This window comes from Drosophila eugracilis, unplaced genomic scaffold (genome assembly GCF_018153835.1).
Source record: "Drosophila eugracilis isolate 14026-0451.02 unplaced genomic scaffold, ASM1815383v1 contig_883, whole genome shotgun sequence".
Taxonomy (NCBI): Eukaryota; Metazoa; Arthropoda; class Insecta; order Diptera; family Drosophilidae; genus Drosophila; species Drosophila eugracilis.
In genome coordinates, this window is record NW_024573793.1 from 118658 (window position 1) to 131375 (window position 12718).

General features: G+C 40.8%; 1 protein-coding gene across 1 annotated transcript; it reads left to right on the forward strand.

Moving 5' to 3' along the window:
- Positions 1–9565: 9565 nt before the first annotated feature.
- Positions 9566–10218, forward strand: LOC121530498 (protein Wnt-4-like; the record flags this gene model as incomplete). Its single annotated transcript, XM_041819623.1, has 2 exons — positions 9566–9652; positions 9722–10218. Coding segments are annotated over exons 1-2 (584 nt in total), but the record flags the coding sequence as incomplete, so codon positions are not given.
- Between the last annotated feature and the right edge of the window lie 2500 nt (positions 10219–12718).

Here is a 12718-nt window from a genome sequence, read left to right on the forward strand (position 1 = left end):
ACGAAAACTAGTTTCCAATCAGCCATTATCAATTAACCGTTTTGCCTTCTTGCGGAATTTACGACCACCTGCAAGTTGCCCCTCGCATCTTTTTTTTTTTCGTATTTCACCTCCTTCTGCCCCCGAAGTCAAGCTCAGTTTTCAATTACCACCTTTCGAACTTTCAAATTCAAATTAATTTTCCGTTTTCCCAAGCTTAATTGGCAATATGTGAGCCCAATTAATGAAAACGGGAAAGAGCTAGAGAGAGAGAGAGAGCGAGGGAGAGAGGGAGAGGGAGAAAGAGTGGGGCGGAAAAATGGAAAAATAGAAAACCTTTCGCCCAAGGCTGTTCCTGAAGTGAACGAGCCAACACACTGTTTCCATTCCGGCGCAAAAGTTTTTCCCAGTTTTTAGTTGGTTTTCCTTTAACCCTTAATGGGGCACACTATTAAAGGTTAATAACCAAATTTGAGTTCGTTAAATGAGTTTTTTTATTATATATTTAAGATCAAAAATGATTAAAAATTTAAGATCTTCAAATATTACTGCCTAAACTAGATAGTTCTTTCTACTAATTAGACATTAATCAAGTCGAATTTTTAATGAATTTTCCATCTTTTTGGTTTACCAAAAATTTTAATAAAATTTGTAATTTCATATATATCCAATGATTATTGATTAAAAAAGAGCTGAATATTTTCACTAAGAAATATTATAGTCGTTCCAAGGGTTAAGCCCTTTCCCTTTGCTGGTACCACCTGTCGTATACGCAATGACCAGGAATTGTTCTTCGCCTCGCTTTTCTCATTTTGTCAAAACATCACGTAAACAATTGAGCAGCTCCTGGGGAAAGTGGCAGAGCTGCCTGAATTGGGGTTGCGATGATTCTGAAGAGAAGGAGCGCCCCTGGATGCAGGGCGAAGAACGGGTGGGGGAGAAGGCGGCCTAGCCAATTCATCAGCAATGGCCTTGGGGGCAGGCATTCAGAGCAAAGTTCATGTGGCAAAATGCACTCAGCACTCAGCCTGCCGTTTCCTTAGATTCATTTTGTGCCTATGAAGAAAAGCTATCAATATTAGGGACAAATTTTATGTTTTTTAAGGGTTTAGTTAGGAGGAATAAGTTTGATTCTGCTTAGATAAAAATGGCTATTAAAGGAATTTAAATTGAAGTAACTTTTATTTATATTTATTAACAAGAAATATGATCAAAGCAAAAAAATTTAAAGAAAATAACTTAATAAATATGTTTACTTCCTCTTCAAATTAAAGTTACCTTCTGTATTTCCTCTGCCTTGATCGCCCTTAGTCCAGAGCATTGAAAGCTAATTGTTTTGATATGTAAACCGAAAGCAGAACCAAAAATCAACACGCAACATGGGGCAAGCTCAAGTGCTGCTGGCTGGAAAGGGGAGGCCATGTAGAGGTGGATGGCAAAAGCGTTGAATGAGAGGTGGGGAAAAGGGCAGCAGAGAATCCCAGCCCTCGGCTCGTTGAGCATACGACGCGTGTTGCACGCCCTCGCCGTTGCAATCGTTATTGTTATTGCTGCTGTGGTGCGGATGCTGCTGATGATGATGTTGCTGCCGCTGCTCCTGCTGCTGCGGTGACTGCCTCACTGTACTTACTCTTCGTTCTCCATTCTGCCTGGTGTTCCCTGTGCCTCATTGAGCATGGTTATTGCCAAGCTTTTTGTGCTAATTAGCCACGCTGCTTCATGGTTATTAAGATTGCGTCAAGTGTACTGTACCCTGCACCACTGCAGCCACTCCCTCTCCACATTCCGACTCCCCTCCCACCACAATCCACTCCCAAATACCACACTGAAAGAGATCAGACTTGATTTTATCTGGAATTTATGAGAATAAATTCTTAATAAGCTGGTTCCTGGGAATTCTCTACCATGTTGAATATTTATTTATTTTTTAAGTTTCTTATAAGACTTTCTTAATCCTTTTATGAATTTCGTTTTAAATTTCTTACTCTGCAAAATGTGTGTTTCGTTGAGATTGGCAGCTGCGGGCATTTTCGCATTTTGTAGCTGCCACAAGGACGCTGCAGCAGGAGCATCCAACACACACACACATTGGATCCCAGATAGGCCTTATTATATGGCGCACGCATCCTTCAACTTCAACGGTCGTCGGTGCAGCGAAGGGCGCTTGAAAAACGAGAGAGACCCGACCCAGGTGCATAATTTCTGCTGAGGCAGAACCACAAGGAAAATATTATCAGGAAAAATATAATTCATCCAAATGAAAATGAGACTGAATTTGTTTTAGAACAACTTAAAGACGTAACTAGGAAATTATGCATAAATTAATTTAAGAAATACATTGGAACTAGCTTAAAAAATGCGTTTTTTAAAGAATATTTAGGTTTTCTATTATAATTAATATTGAAAGCATTAAGAAGAGAATCAATTACTCAGATATATCCAAATATTTGAAGCTTCGATCCTAGGTCTCGGTGATTAAGACCTACTTTTTGAAAACTTATCATTTTTAAACTGTAAAATGTAATTATAAAACTCAAATTGCTCAAGTTGGTCTAGGTATCATTCCTATGCCTTGAAAATTATGATTATTAGGCAAGTCATCATTAAATATTATTTATTTATTATATATTTTTTGAAGATAATTGCATTGATATTGTAAATGTGAAAAATTAAAACATTTTTAAGGTTGCTAAAATTATTTTCTTTCCAACCTTTAACATAATATTGAACACGGGTATTACATCAACAATTTCTCTTTATTTTTATTGAAGAATCTGAATTGATAACAAATATTTTAACCATTTTTTAACAGTTCATACCAATAAAATTGATTCTACATTTGAAAAGATATATTATTACATGACAAGAATTTCTCTTTCATCTGCGTCGCAGCCTAAGAGACCGCTGGGGACTCATCCTCTAAGCCGCGAAAATAAGCAAAGAAAGCAGTGATCAGATCCCATTACCGGAAATCAGATCCTGAACATTCAAGGTGTTGCCAGACTGCGAAAAGTCCGCTTAAATCTTACATTTTGTTTATTTAAGGGCTAATTCAGAAAAAATCAACAAAAAACATGAAGGGCTCTGGAAAAAAGGTTGGAAAATCACTAAAAAAAACCTTTAGTAAATAAACTTAAAATAACATGGGTTTATAACATTTTTTTAGGACTTTCTTCAGAAACTTTTCCTCTTTACACAGATCTTAACTGCTCTCTACACGCATTTCTACATATGTATAGAATTTGGTTTGTTTCTTGGCTAGCACTGTTCTTGCCAATTCGAGGCGCTTTGCTAACAATAGTAACACGTTAATGCCATAGGTGGAGCCACTGCATGAAATATGAAAAATTTATCACTTTTCTTAAATACAATTTTATATTAAACAAATTTGTAGATTTATACCTATTAAAACTTATTTACACAAAATATTTTAGAAGATTAATGGATTCAGAGTTTTTTTTAGGAAGATTTTAAGTGACCATTTAGTAGGGTGGCTAACTAATTAAACAGAAAATAAGATTATTCTAGTTTCCTCTCATTAAGAATGTCTTCCATCCTTTGTTGTTTTTTATATAATTTATCAACAAATTCAGAAATTGCCTAGCAAAAGAAAATATAATATTAAGTTTTACTTAAACCAAACTATAATTCCTTATTTTGTATCACTAAGAGTTAATGTAATTATTGTCGTTTGAATGACAAAGGAGCCTGCTGGTTCGATGGCCTTTTAATGGTTTTTATGTTAAAAGAATATAAAACATTCTTTATTAGAACTTCAAATTGCTTTCCTTTTAAATTTGTTTTAACAAATTCTTACCTTTTTTCCATTTACATCACATAAATTTGCGAAATTTTTGTGCAGCGTTATGAGGCCTCTTAAAGTTTTGAATTCATCTGGATCAGCCACTCCATTGGCTTGCACTTGATAATTGATTGTGGGCTGTCTATAGAAATAACCCCTCGTCTCGTATTCGCAACCCAAATCGGAAACCAGCACGCGCCACTTCTTCAGCGGCCTCATTTGGTTTGGGGCAACATGTTGCTGGGTGTGCCATACTGCAGGTTGGCAGGGATAGGATTCGGATTGGGATTGGGATTTTGTGTAGCCATTCACCCACGCTAACCACCCACCGTTGCCATCGAGCCTTTTTTTCAGGGCCCGCAGGCTCTTGACTTGTGCTAATTAACTGTAAGCAAAATAACGCAAAATGCGCTTTAATTGAATCAAAAACGAAAACTGAATAGCATTTAAACAATATTACGAATTCCGCTGGTGTAGGAGGAAGCAGCCGAAGAATCCAAAGTATAAATTTCCGCCCGCCGCTGCTCCCTTTTGGATTTTCTTGCGCCACATTAAACACACACTGGGGGAGGGTGGTGTAGGCGAGGGAATGGAGTTTGGGATAAAAGTAACCATTTGACAACATCATCGCCATGCTTCCCCTTTCGAGCTGATTAAATTGCTACTTACTTCAGACGATGAGGATGATGACGGCGTCTTCGTTTTGGCCACTGCCATTGTTCCCGTTCTCGCTCCCAGCCACCTTTTCAATAGCTGGCGATATTTCTCCTTGTCCTCCCTGCTCATTTCGTTTTCTTCAGTTATTTTTTTTTTTTTTTGGGCCAAATGTGTCTAGCTCTCGGCCCTTCTCTCCAGTTGGTTACCTTAAGTGGTAGCAGACCCTGCCTATCGTGCATCCTTGGGCCGAGTCCTTTCGCCTCTCGACTAGTACTCGAACCCGTAAGAGCGTAAAACTATTTATGGATATTTGTCGCATAAACAAGTTGACCCGAAGGGCTGAGGCTGAGGCTAGGGCTGGGGCTAAGGCTGCTGCGATGAAAGCTTTAAGAAACAATTTCTTTTTTCGTCCTTACACTGGAGAAACACTTGAAAGGGTAACTGATTTGGCTTGATTAGGGGAATTTTCTACATGCTAGCTCAGAAAGCAACTTCATTAGGCAAATTGTTGTCTTAATTTTATCATTTATTAGATGGATAACTACTGAATCTTAAACTGTAGTAAACGTAAGTTGTTAGAAAGATGTATCAAGATTTTCATACTTAAACTTGTTTGAAAGCCAAGAAATGTTTACAAATTCCTCATGAACTAACTATTAATGCAACGTTTTCCCTTAGTGTACCCCTTCGATACTTCGATTCCTTCCCATGAATCCTAGACTTATCCTTTAAGCAGCTTAAAGAGGTTACACCAACTTATCGCATGTTTAGCAGCCCAAGAAGCTCGAGGCAATGAAAAAGTTTTAGTTTCGATTTCCGTCTGCGGCCCCTGCGAGATCGCTTTCAGTTTTAATGATGATGGGTTTATTGTATGATTTCTCTCGCTTTTGTTTATGCTGCTGCCGCTCATAACTTGTCATAAATTTGACAGGCGAACTGGCATGCGGGTCCATTATAATCGCATATATCCGAATGCGGGGAGATCGTCTTCATCGTCTTCTGACGATTCCCACATAGTTTTGAATTGCAAATAATAATGACGCACTAATTGCATCGAGTTAAAGAATTGCCGGGCGGTGCTTGGCCTCCTTCAATTGAGAAGCCATAAAACCGAAGCCCCAAAACCGAAAACTCCGCCCTTCGAAGTAAAAGCATATTTTACGACGAAGCAATTGGCTATGAAATTAATTTTAGTGGAGGACAGAAGCTGTTAGTTGCAGTCCCAGTCTCCGAGGCAGGAACTGAAATTAATGTCGCGTGCAGCCGCAAAATGAAGGAAGCGGCCTCGGTTCCTCTGTTTCTGGCTCCCAACCTGTGTGGCATATATATAGGGAAGCATATATAGAGTGTCGTTTACCTGGCGCTCTCTTTGAAGTCGTTGGCTCTTTGAAGTGCTGCTAGTCATAATCATAATAACTGATTTGGGTGGCGCCCGCTGGCCAATTAGGAGGTTCTTAGAGAGGAGCATCTCGCCGAGTATCGCTGACCACTTGAGATGATTGAGCGATTCGGGCCAGCAGCCGAAAACAAGACGTCATTTTGTGGCAGGTGTCTGTAAAAATGTTTAGACTTCTGCCAAAAGCCGCGAGAGTGTTTGATTAACGTGTGTATGTTTTCTCCGCCAGACCAGATTTGTTTTCCATAAACAACTTCGAGTGAAATGGAATTTTCCTTTGCCATCGTGCCAGTTAGAAAAACACAGGAAATGCTTAACAACAGTTTAAGCTTTAAAGTGAAGTTGGCACTTCAAAGTCTTTCTTTTTCGGCGACAATTAGCCGAACCTTTAAACGGACCTCAGTCATGCCATTGTCACATTAGATGGGGGAGGTAAGTGGGGAGTTTTTCCATAGAGAAAGGGCTTTTGATTTGCGCAAAATGTTTTGACATTGCAATTTTACGCTACATTAAACATTCCCAATGGCCAAAGAGTCACTGAACCTTTCCTTGCCACAAAAGGGTAATATTTTAAGGTATTAATTGCATTTGAATCGAGTGAAGGATCATATGGACTTGACTGCTCTAGAGTACTAGGGTAACGAACTAATTAATTAGACCACAGAAAGTTTCTCCTTCAAGGTATTTCGCAAAGCACCTTTTCGGGAAAGAGGAAGTGTAATGATCTGATGAGATTATTTACTTAAGCATTATTCCTGAAATCAATCGAGTTTATCATTGCAAAAACTATTCCTTATAGTTATAGTTAACACATTACAAAGTTCTCATGAGATCTCTGCCTTAACTGACTCATCCCGCAGATAAGCCCCTTAGGGATAGGTAATAACCCTAAAGCCTCCCAGCTATCGTTTCGTGTATTGACAGCACTCCAGCAATGAGATTAACCGATCATGCCTCCGCCGAATCATCATCATCGTCAATCACTTCCATATCAGCAGCTTAAGTAGTTCATTAGAAACCATTAGAATGGAGAACCGAGGCAGAGATTAGACGGCGTCTCCTACTCTTCATCTCCTCTCCAAGATGGAATGGGATTGGGCTCTGAAAAGTGCCGCAATGAAAAGGCACTTGAACAGCAATTCCCTCACCTTCTCGCCCAGAGACACGGGCCCATTGTCAAGCCAATAAAACTGGTCAGCTCCGTTTCTCGATTCTGGGGTCTCGACTTTTTGTCCCATTCTCATACCCAGTCCCATTCCCAGTCCCATTCTGATTCCCACTCCGATTCCCATCGGACAGACACTTATCTTTTCTGTTTTTTTGGGGGTCTGGGGGGGCGCTTGTAGTTGGCAGTGTAAGTGTAAGTAAAAGTAAATTAGATAAACGCCGAGAACGAACAATCATGCCACGAACAATCATTCGCTATATATTCACTGGCCTTTCTTGGAGCGTTAAAATGAATCTTAATTGAACCAAAAAAGACGACGGCGTTGGGAGCGATCAAAGTGAGCTTGCCGCCGCTTCGATCGTTGCAGGAAATATGCCCGGTCAGAGCTCAATGAAATTGACAAATGTTTGGACAAATAGAAAAACCAGCAATGATTTTTCCACCCATGTTGTTTTTGTAATTAACTTGTGCAAATATTAGTTGCCGGACAGGTAAGATTTTGTGGGCTATCTAAGGGTTTTGGGTCAAAAGTTGTAGCTAAAAAATATTTTTGCCGAGTGCCTTGCCCTTTCGGGAATGTGTGTATGAGAGAGTCAAGGAGAGTGAGAAAAGAAGGTAAATAACAAACAGCTAGAGTTGAAGACAAGTGGAAAGGTGAGTTGCCTACACGGAGAGAAACTTCTAGTAACTAAAAAAGAACCTTAGCTATCAGATCTGCCATTCACAAAAGGTTCTTAAGAAGTATGATGGTATTTTGAAAATTCTCAAAGAGTTCAAAGTGGTAAACATTCTGAAATGTCTTAAGAGAAAACCTTAATCCTAAATCTTACAAATTTCGAGATAGAAATTTTATAAACCCAAAGAGCTACCTAATTATTCTTCGTGTTACCGGATGGATAGGCCTTTAGAGAAAAGTGTCTAAGAGATTGAAAGACTGCCTGATGGATGGACTGAGCGAGCAAACATGGAAAAACCTCGACAAACCAAACCCCGGTTTATCTGGGGAGAAAAAAGATAAACCGAGTGGCCGGAGAATGCGCGGTAGCCGGGACGACAAGTGACTGGCCCAGAGACACTTCCCTGCCAATTAGCCACGGAGCAATTACCGCTGACAAGTTGTCGCCATAATTAATGAAGTGTTGTCCATATATTGTGACGGCGATCAATTGGCGACACGTCGAACATGCAACATGTTGCAAGTTTGTCACTGGCTGCGCAGGCGATTCGGGTCCACATCATGCGCCAACCACGACCGTGTTTGCCTATCAGAACGTCCACCAAAAGGCACCCAGCAGCACGGCAGCAACACCAACACCAACAGCAGCAGCAGCAGCAGCAGCAGCAACAGCAACAGCAACACCATCGGCAACGGCAACGGCAACACACGACGGTCGGCTGTCGATGATTCAGTCGAGTGCCGAACGAGCTGATGGACGCACGTGTGGCGCGGTGGTTGAAACGCAAGCTCAAGAAACTCAGATCCCAAATCAGATTCAGGCAAACAGTCAGCCAGCCAAACAAACGACTGCTGTCAAAAGCGAAACTCTCGCCCAAATCAAAAGTGTTGGGAAAGCGTGAAAAACTGTTGGCATCCGGAAAATAGAAAAGAACGGAAAACTCAGTGGCTCAAGAGTGTGCGTAGTGTGTGTGTGTTAACTTCTGTGATCTGAAAGCTGTGCTGCGTATGGCTAGTGGCCGGCCGGCCGGCCAAAAGAAAATTCCTTAAATGCGTGGCGGCGCCTTTTCATGTGCAGCGGCAGCGGAAAACCCTCGAACTTAGGCTGCCCAGATGGATGGATCGGCGGTATAAAGCAGCACTGGCGACGGCGTCGCTGGCGGTCAGCAACAACCATTGCAACTGCAGGAGCAGCAACTTCCAAACGGGTTTCGCTGCGTTTTGATACGCTCGATCGTCGGTGGGATCGCCAGGCCTTTTGATCTAGCGCTGTTCGATCGGAGAGATTCCGATTTCCCAGGAAACCCAAAGGAAAATTCATCCGGAAAAACGCAAAACGCACAACGCTAAAGAAAATAAATCATCTTCGGCCATCGAAATAACAAGAGAAAAACGTTTGAAGTGCCAATGTGAAAAGTAATAAGTTTAACCAGTCCACTAACAAGCTAGAAAAGCAAAAAGAAAATGTAGAAGCCCAAAAAAACAAGCGAGTGGAAACCAAACGAAAAGTATTAAGCAGTCAAAAATAAGTTACACAAACAAACAAAAGAAAAGCAAAGGAAAACCCAATTAAATAACATAATCTCAAAACCGAAAAGAAAAACGAAAACAAAATCGCATCGAATAGATTATTAAACAATTTTTATACGGCAACTTAACAGTTTTATATTAACCGAAACAATTTTGACAACATAAACTTAATTCTAACGCTAAAGAAAAATAAATATTTATGAAGTAGAGCCCTTAGCACTTAGTAATTTATTAACTAAAGTACTTACCACCAAGCATCCACAATATATCACGCCAAAAAGTAGACTATAGAAAACGCATTTAGCAAATCAACAATTCACCAACAACAAATTTCTAACTTATAACAAATCTAAGAAAATGCCATCGTCAACGGGAGTATTCGTGCTAATGATCCTCACTCACCTGAGCCTGGGCCAGGTGCGAAACGAGGACCAGCTGCTGATGGTTGGCCAGAACGGCGATCTCGACAGCAGCAATCCTGCCATCCACCACCAGCAACAGCAGCACCAGCAGCACCAGCAGCATCAGCAGCACCAGAGCAATCATAATCTGAACAATGGCAACATGAACAGCACCCTGCTGAACACCTTGATGGGTGGAAATGCTGGTCAGGTGGTGAACAGTTCACCCGGAGGCGGATCCATGATCAATCAGTTGGGCAGCAGCACATCCAGTGTTCCCTCGGTAATGGGCGGTGGCGTGGGCTCCGTGGGAATACCCTGGCATTCGGGAGTCGGACTTGGAGTTCCTGGCAACGGAATGGGATTACCATCGTCTCATGGTCATGGCGGGAATCTGGGCTCCCATCCACATGGACATGCATTGGCAGGACTGGCAAAGTTGGGTATCATAGTGCCAGGAAGCCAGGGATTACCCGGAAATATGGGGTATGGCGGAACAATGCTTGGCGCTGGCGGCGGCGGCGGAGGAGTAGGAGCAGGTGCTGGCGGAATGGGCCTAGGAATCGGCTCCAACTCTAACAACATGGATATGCAGCAAGGCCTTTACAAGTGAGTCAATCTACACAGCTTCTTCCCATCTTAATTGAACTGAAATCTTATCAATTGACGGAGATCTTTCACTCGGCCATCAAATTGTTTTGTCCTACGAGCATTTCTGCAGTCGCCACATTTTATGGTCTCTTTCCCTACCGCCTTTTTTCTTCTGGCCGGCCCCAACTCCAGCTGGACAATCAACGTTTACAATTATTTTCTGTGTCCGCAATTATTAAAACATGCCCACATGTCCGAGTTAAACCCGCGAAGTGAACTCTGATTCGCTCGAACTTCTGATTTTGATTTCTTGAATGAGCACCAGCGCCCTCGATGAACTTTGATTACATAAAAATCGAGAACTTATGGCTAGAGCAAGTCAGATGTTGGTAATTAGGCGAGTTGAAGGGCTCTGCCTTGAACATCTCAAAAATTTTAATTAAAATATAATTAGATTAGAACAAGGCCAAGAAACTTGTGGTTTGTGTACATTTTAGGGGCATTCATTATGGAATTTAATATATTTTTAGCTTACTTGAAATCATTTTGGAGAATATTCCTAAAAATATGATGAAAAACTACGAAGAAAATCCAAAAATAATCTACTTTATTCTTTGCAATTTATACTTAAAGTTATTAAACTTTAAAAGTTAGAAAAGTGTTAGTGAAATGCTGTTAAAAACTCAAAATATTTAAGCTCAATCATCAATCTACTTTTTCAAATTGATTTTCTCTGGAAACATGAATATGCCTTTGCCAAATGGCTGGAACTCTTTTATTAATCGATTCCTGCGCTTCCAAGAACTGACTCTATAAACATCTTCCCAGCGGCCTTTTGATCTGGCAAACTACTTGCCAAGTCAAATAAATAAAAAGTAAGCCGCGAAAAGTGCAACAGTCGGCATAGACAGCCACTTGGCAACCCACTACGGCGATCCTCCCGAGCCGCTAATCAATGGCAATGCAACATAAATACAAGCCCACTCAGACGGAGTCCACAGTGAGGGTCCAAGCTGGGCTTAAACAATAAAGTAAAATTATTTATATTTGTTTTGGTTTGGCGGCTGGTTTTCCCTTTATTCTGCGCCTGTCAGCCAAAAACCTTCTCGAAAAGGGGCTGCTGCACTTGTGGGGGTTTGTCGGTTGTCAAAATGCTGCCTGCTAGCCGCCTTTTTTATGATTATTAGCAGATGTGAGCAGATAGCATGGGGATGGGGGGGAAGGGGCGGCTGCGGTGGCAGAGCGTAAATTTTACTTACACTTCACCATTAATTTGCCCACTGACAGGCCCGCCACGGGGTTGGGGGCCAACAGGCAGGACCACCAGTTATTATTTGTCATTACAAAACCACCCAACAAAAGGGGAAAACCCCATAATATTCTGGCCTCGGGAGGGATGAGATTGTGCACTGCGAACATGTTTGTGAGGCAGAAACTCGATTTCTTTCTTGGGAAATATTTGTATAAATTTTTATATTTTAAGAATTTTATAAAAGAAACTTATGAAATCTAAAAGAAACGATGAGATAGGCCACAAACTCTTGTAAGCTAACACAATTTTGAAATTAAGTTTCTAAGTTGTTGTTTATTTTCTAAGAATATCATTTTGGCGGCAGTTTAATGTGGTTCTGCATACTCTTAATTCTGGTTTGTTACTTAAAACTTCTTGAAAATGTTAATACTAATGATTTATTGCCAATAATTACTAAGACACAGGTTAGTTTTTAAGGAAAAAACTAAACCAAAATCTATGTTTTTATATTGTGCAAAATGTAAAAAATCTCTCTCTAATAATAGGTTTCCATCCAAGAGCTTAAAAATCCCAAAAATATTTCCTAAAATTTATGTTGATCAGTTACAATACTATAAAATATCAAACTGTTAAATTTTTTGTAGTTCAAATAATAATAATAATAATAAGAAATACTTTTCCCGGAGGTTTCTGCCTTTCCTTTACCACTTTTCTCTACGTGTAAGTTTGAAGCCTTTTTCGCAATTGGCAATTCTTTTTATGACACGAAACTCCGGTGGGGGAAAGGCTCCACTTGGAGCACTTGCTGCCGGGGTAGAAAGTGTTTCACTTATTTAGCTTTGCTATTACTTTGCTTTTTTTTTTGTATTTATTTATTTCCTTGCTAGCACATGCATTGACCCAAGCGGCCAGACAGAGAGACAGAAATCGATAGACAGGGGATCCCATCCAGAAAGACCATCCAGTTCCATCCTCGGTTCCGGGCCCAGCTGAGTGGATAGCCAGTTCGGTGCCCATTTGGACGCGCTGCTTGATTACAATTAATCGGCTTATTTGAGCAAGACATCGTTGCCCGTTTGCTATTTGGTATTTGCCATTTGCCATTAAACTGGATGGTAATGCGTGTGTGTGGCTCCTCCAAATTCGCCGACCCTCCAAGTTAGCCCGCCAGTAATTGCGAGCAGGTGCCGCTGGCAGTGCAAAGTGCGAGTTTATTGATTTGAAATGTCAGCACGAATCGGAAAAGTCAAATCAACACTCCAAGTT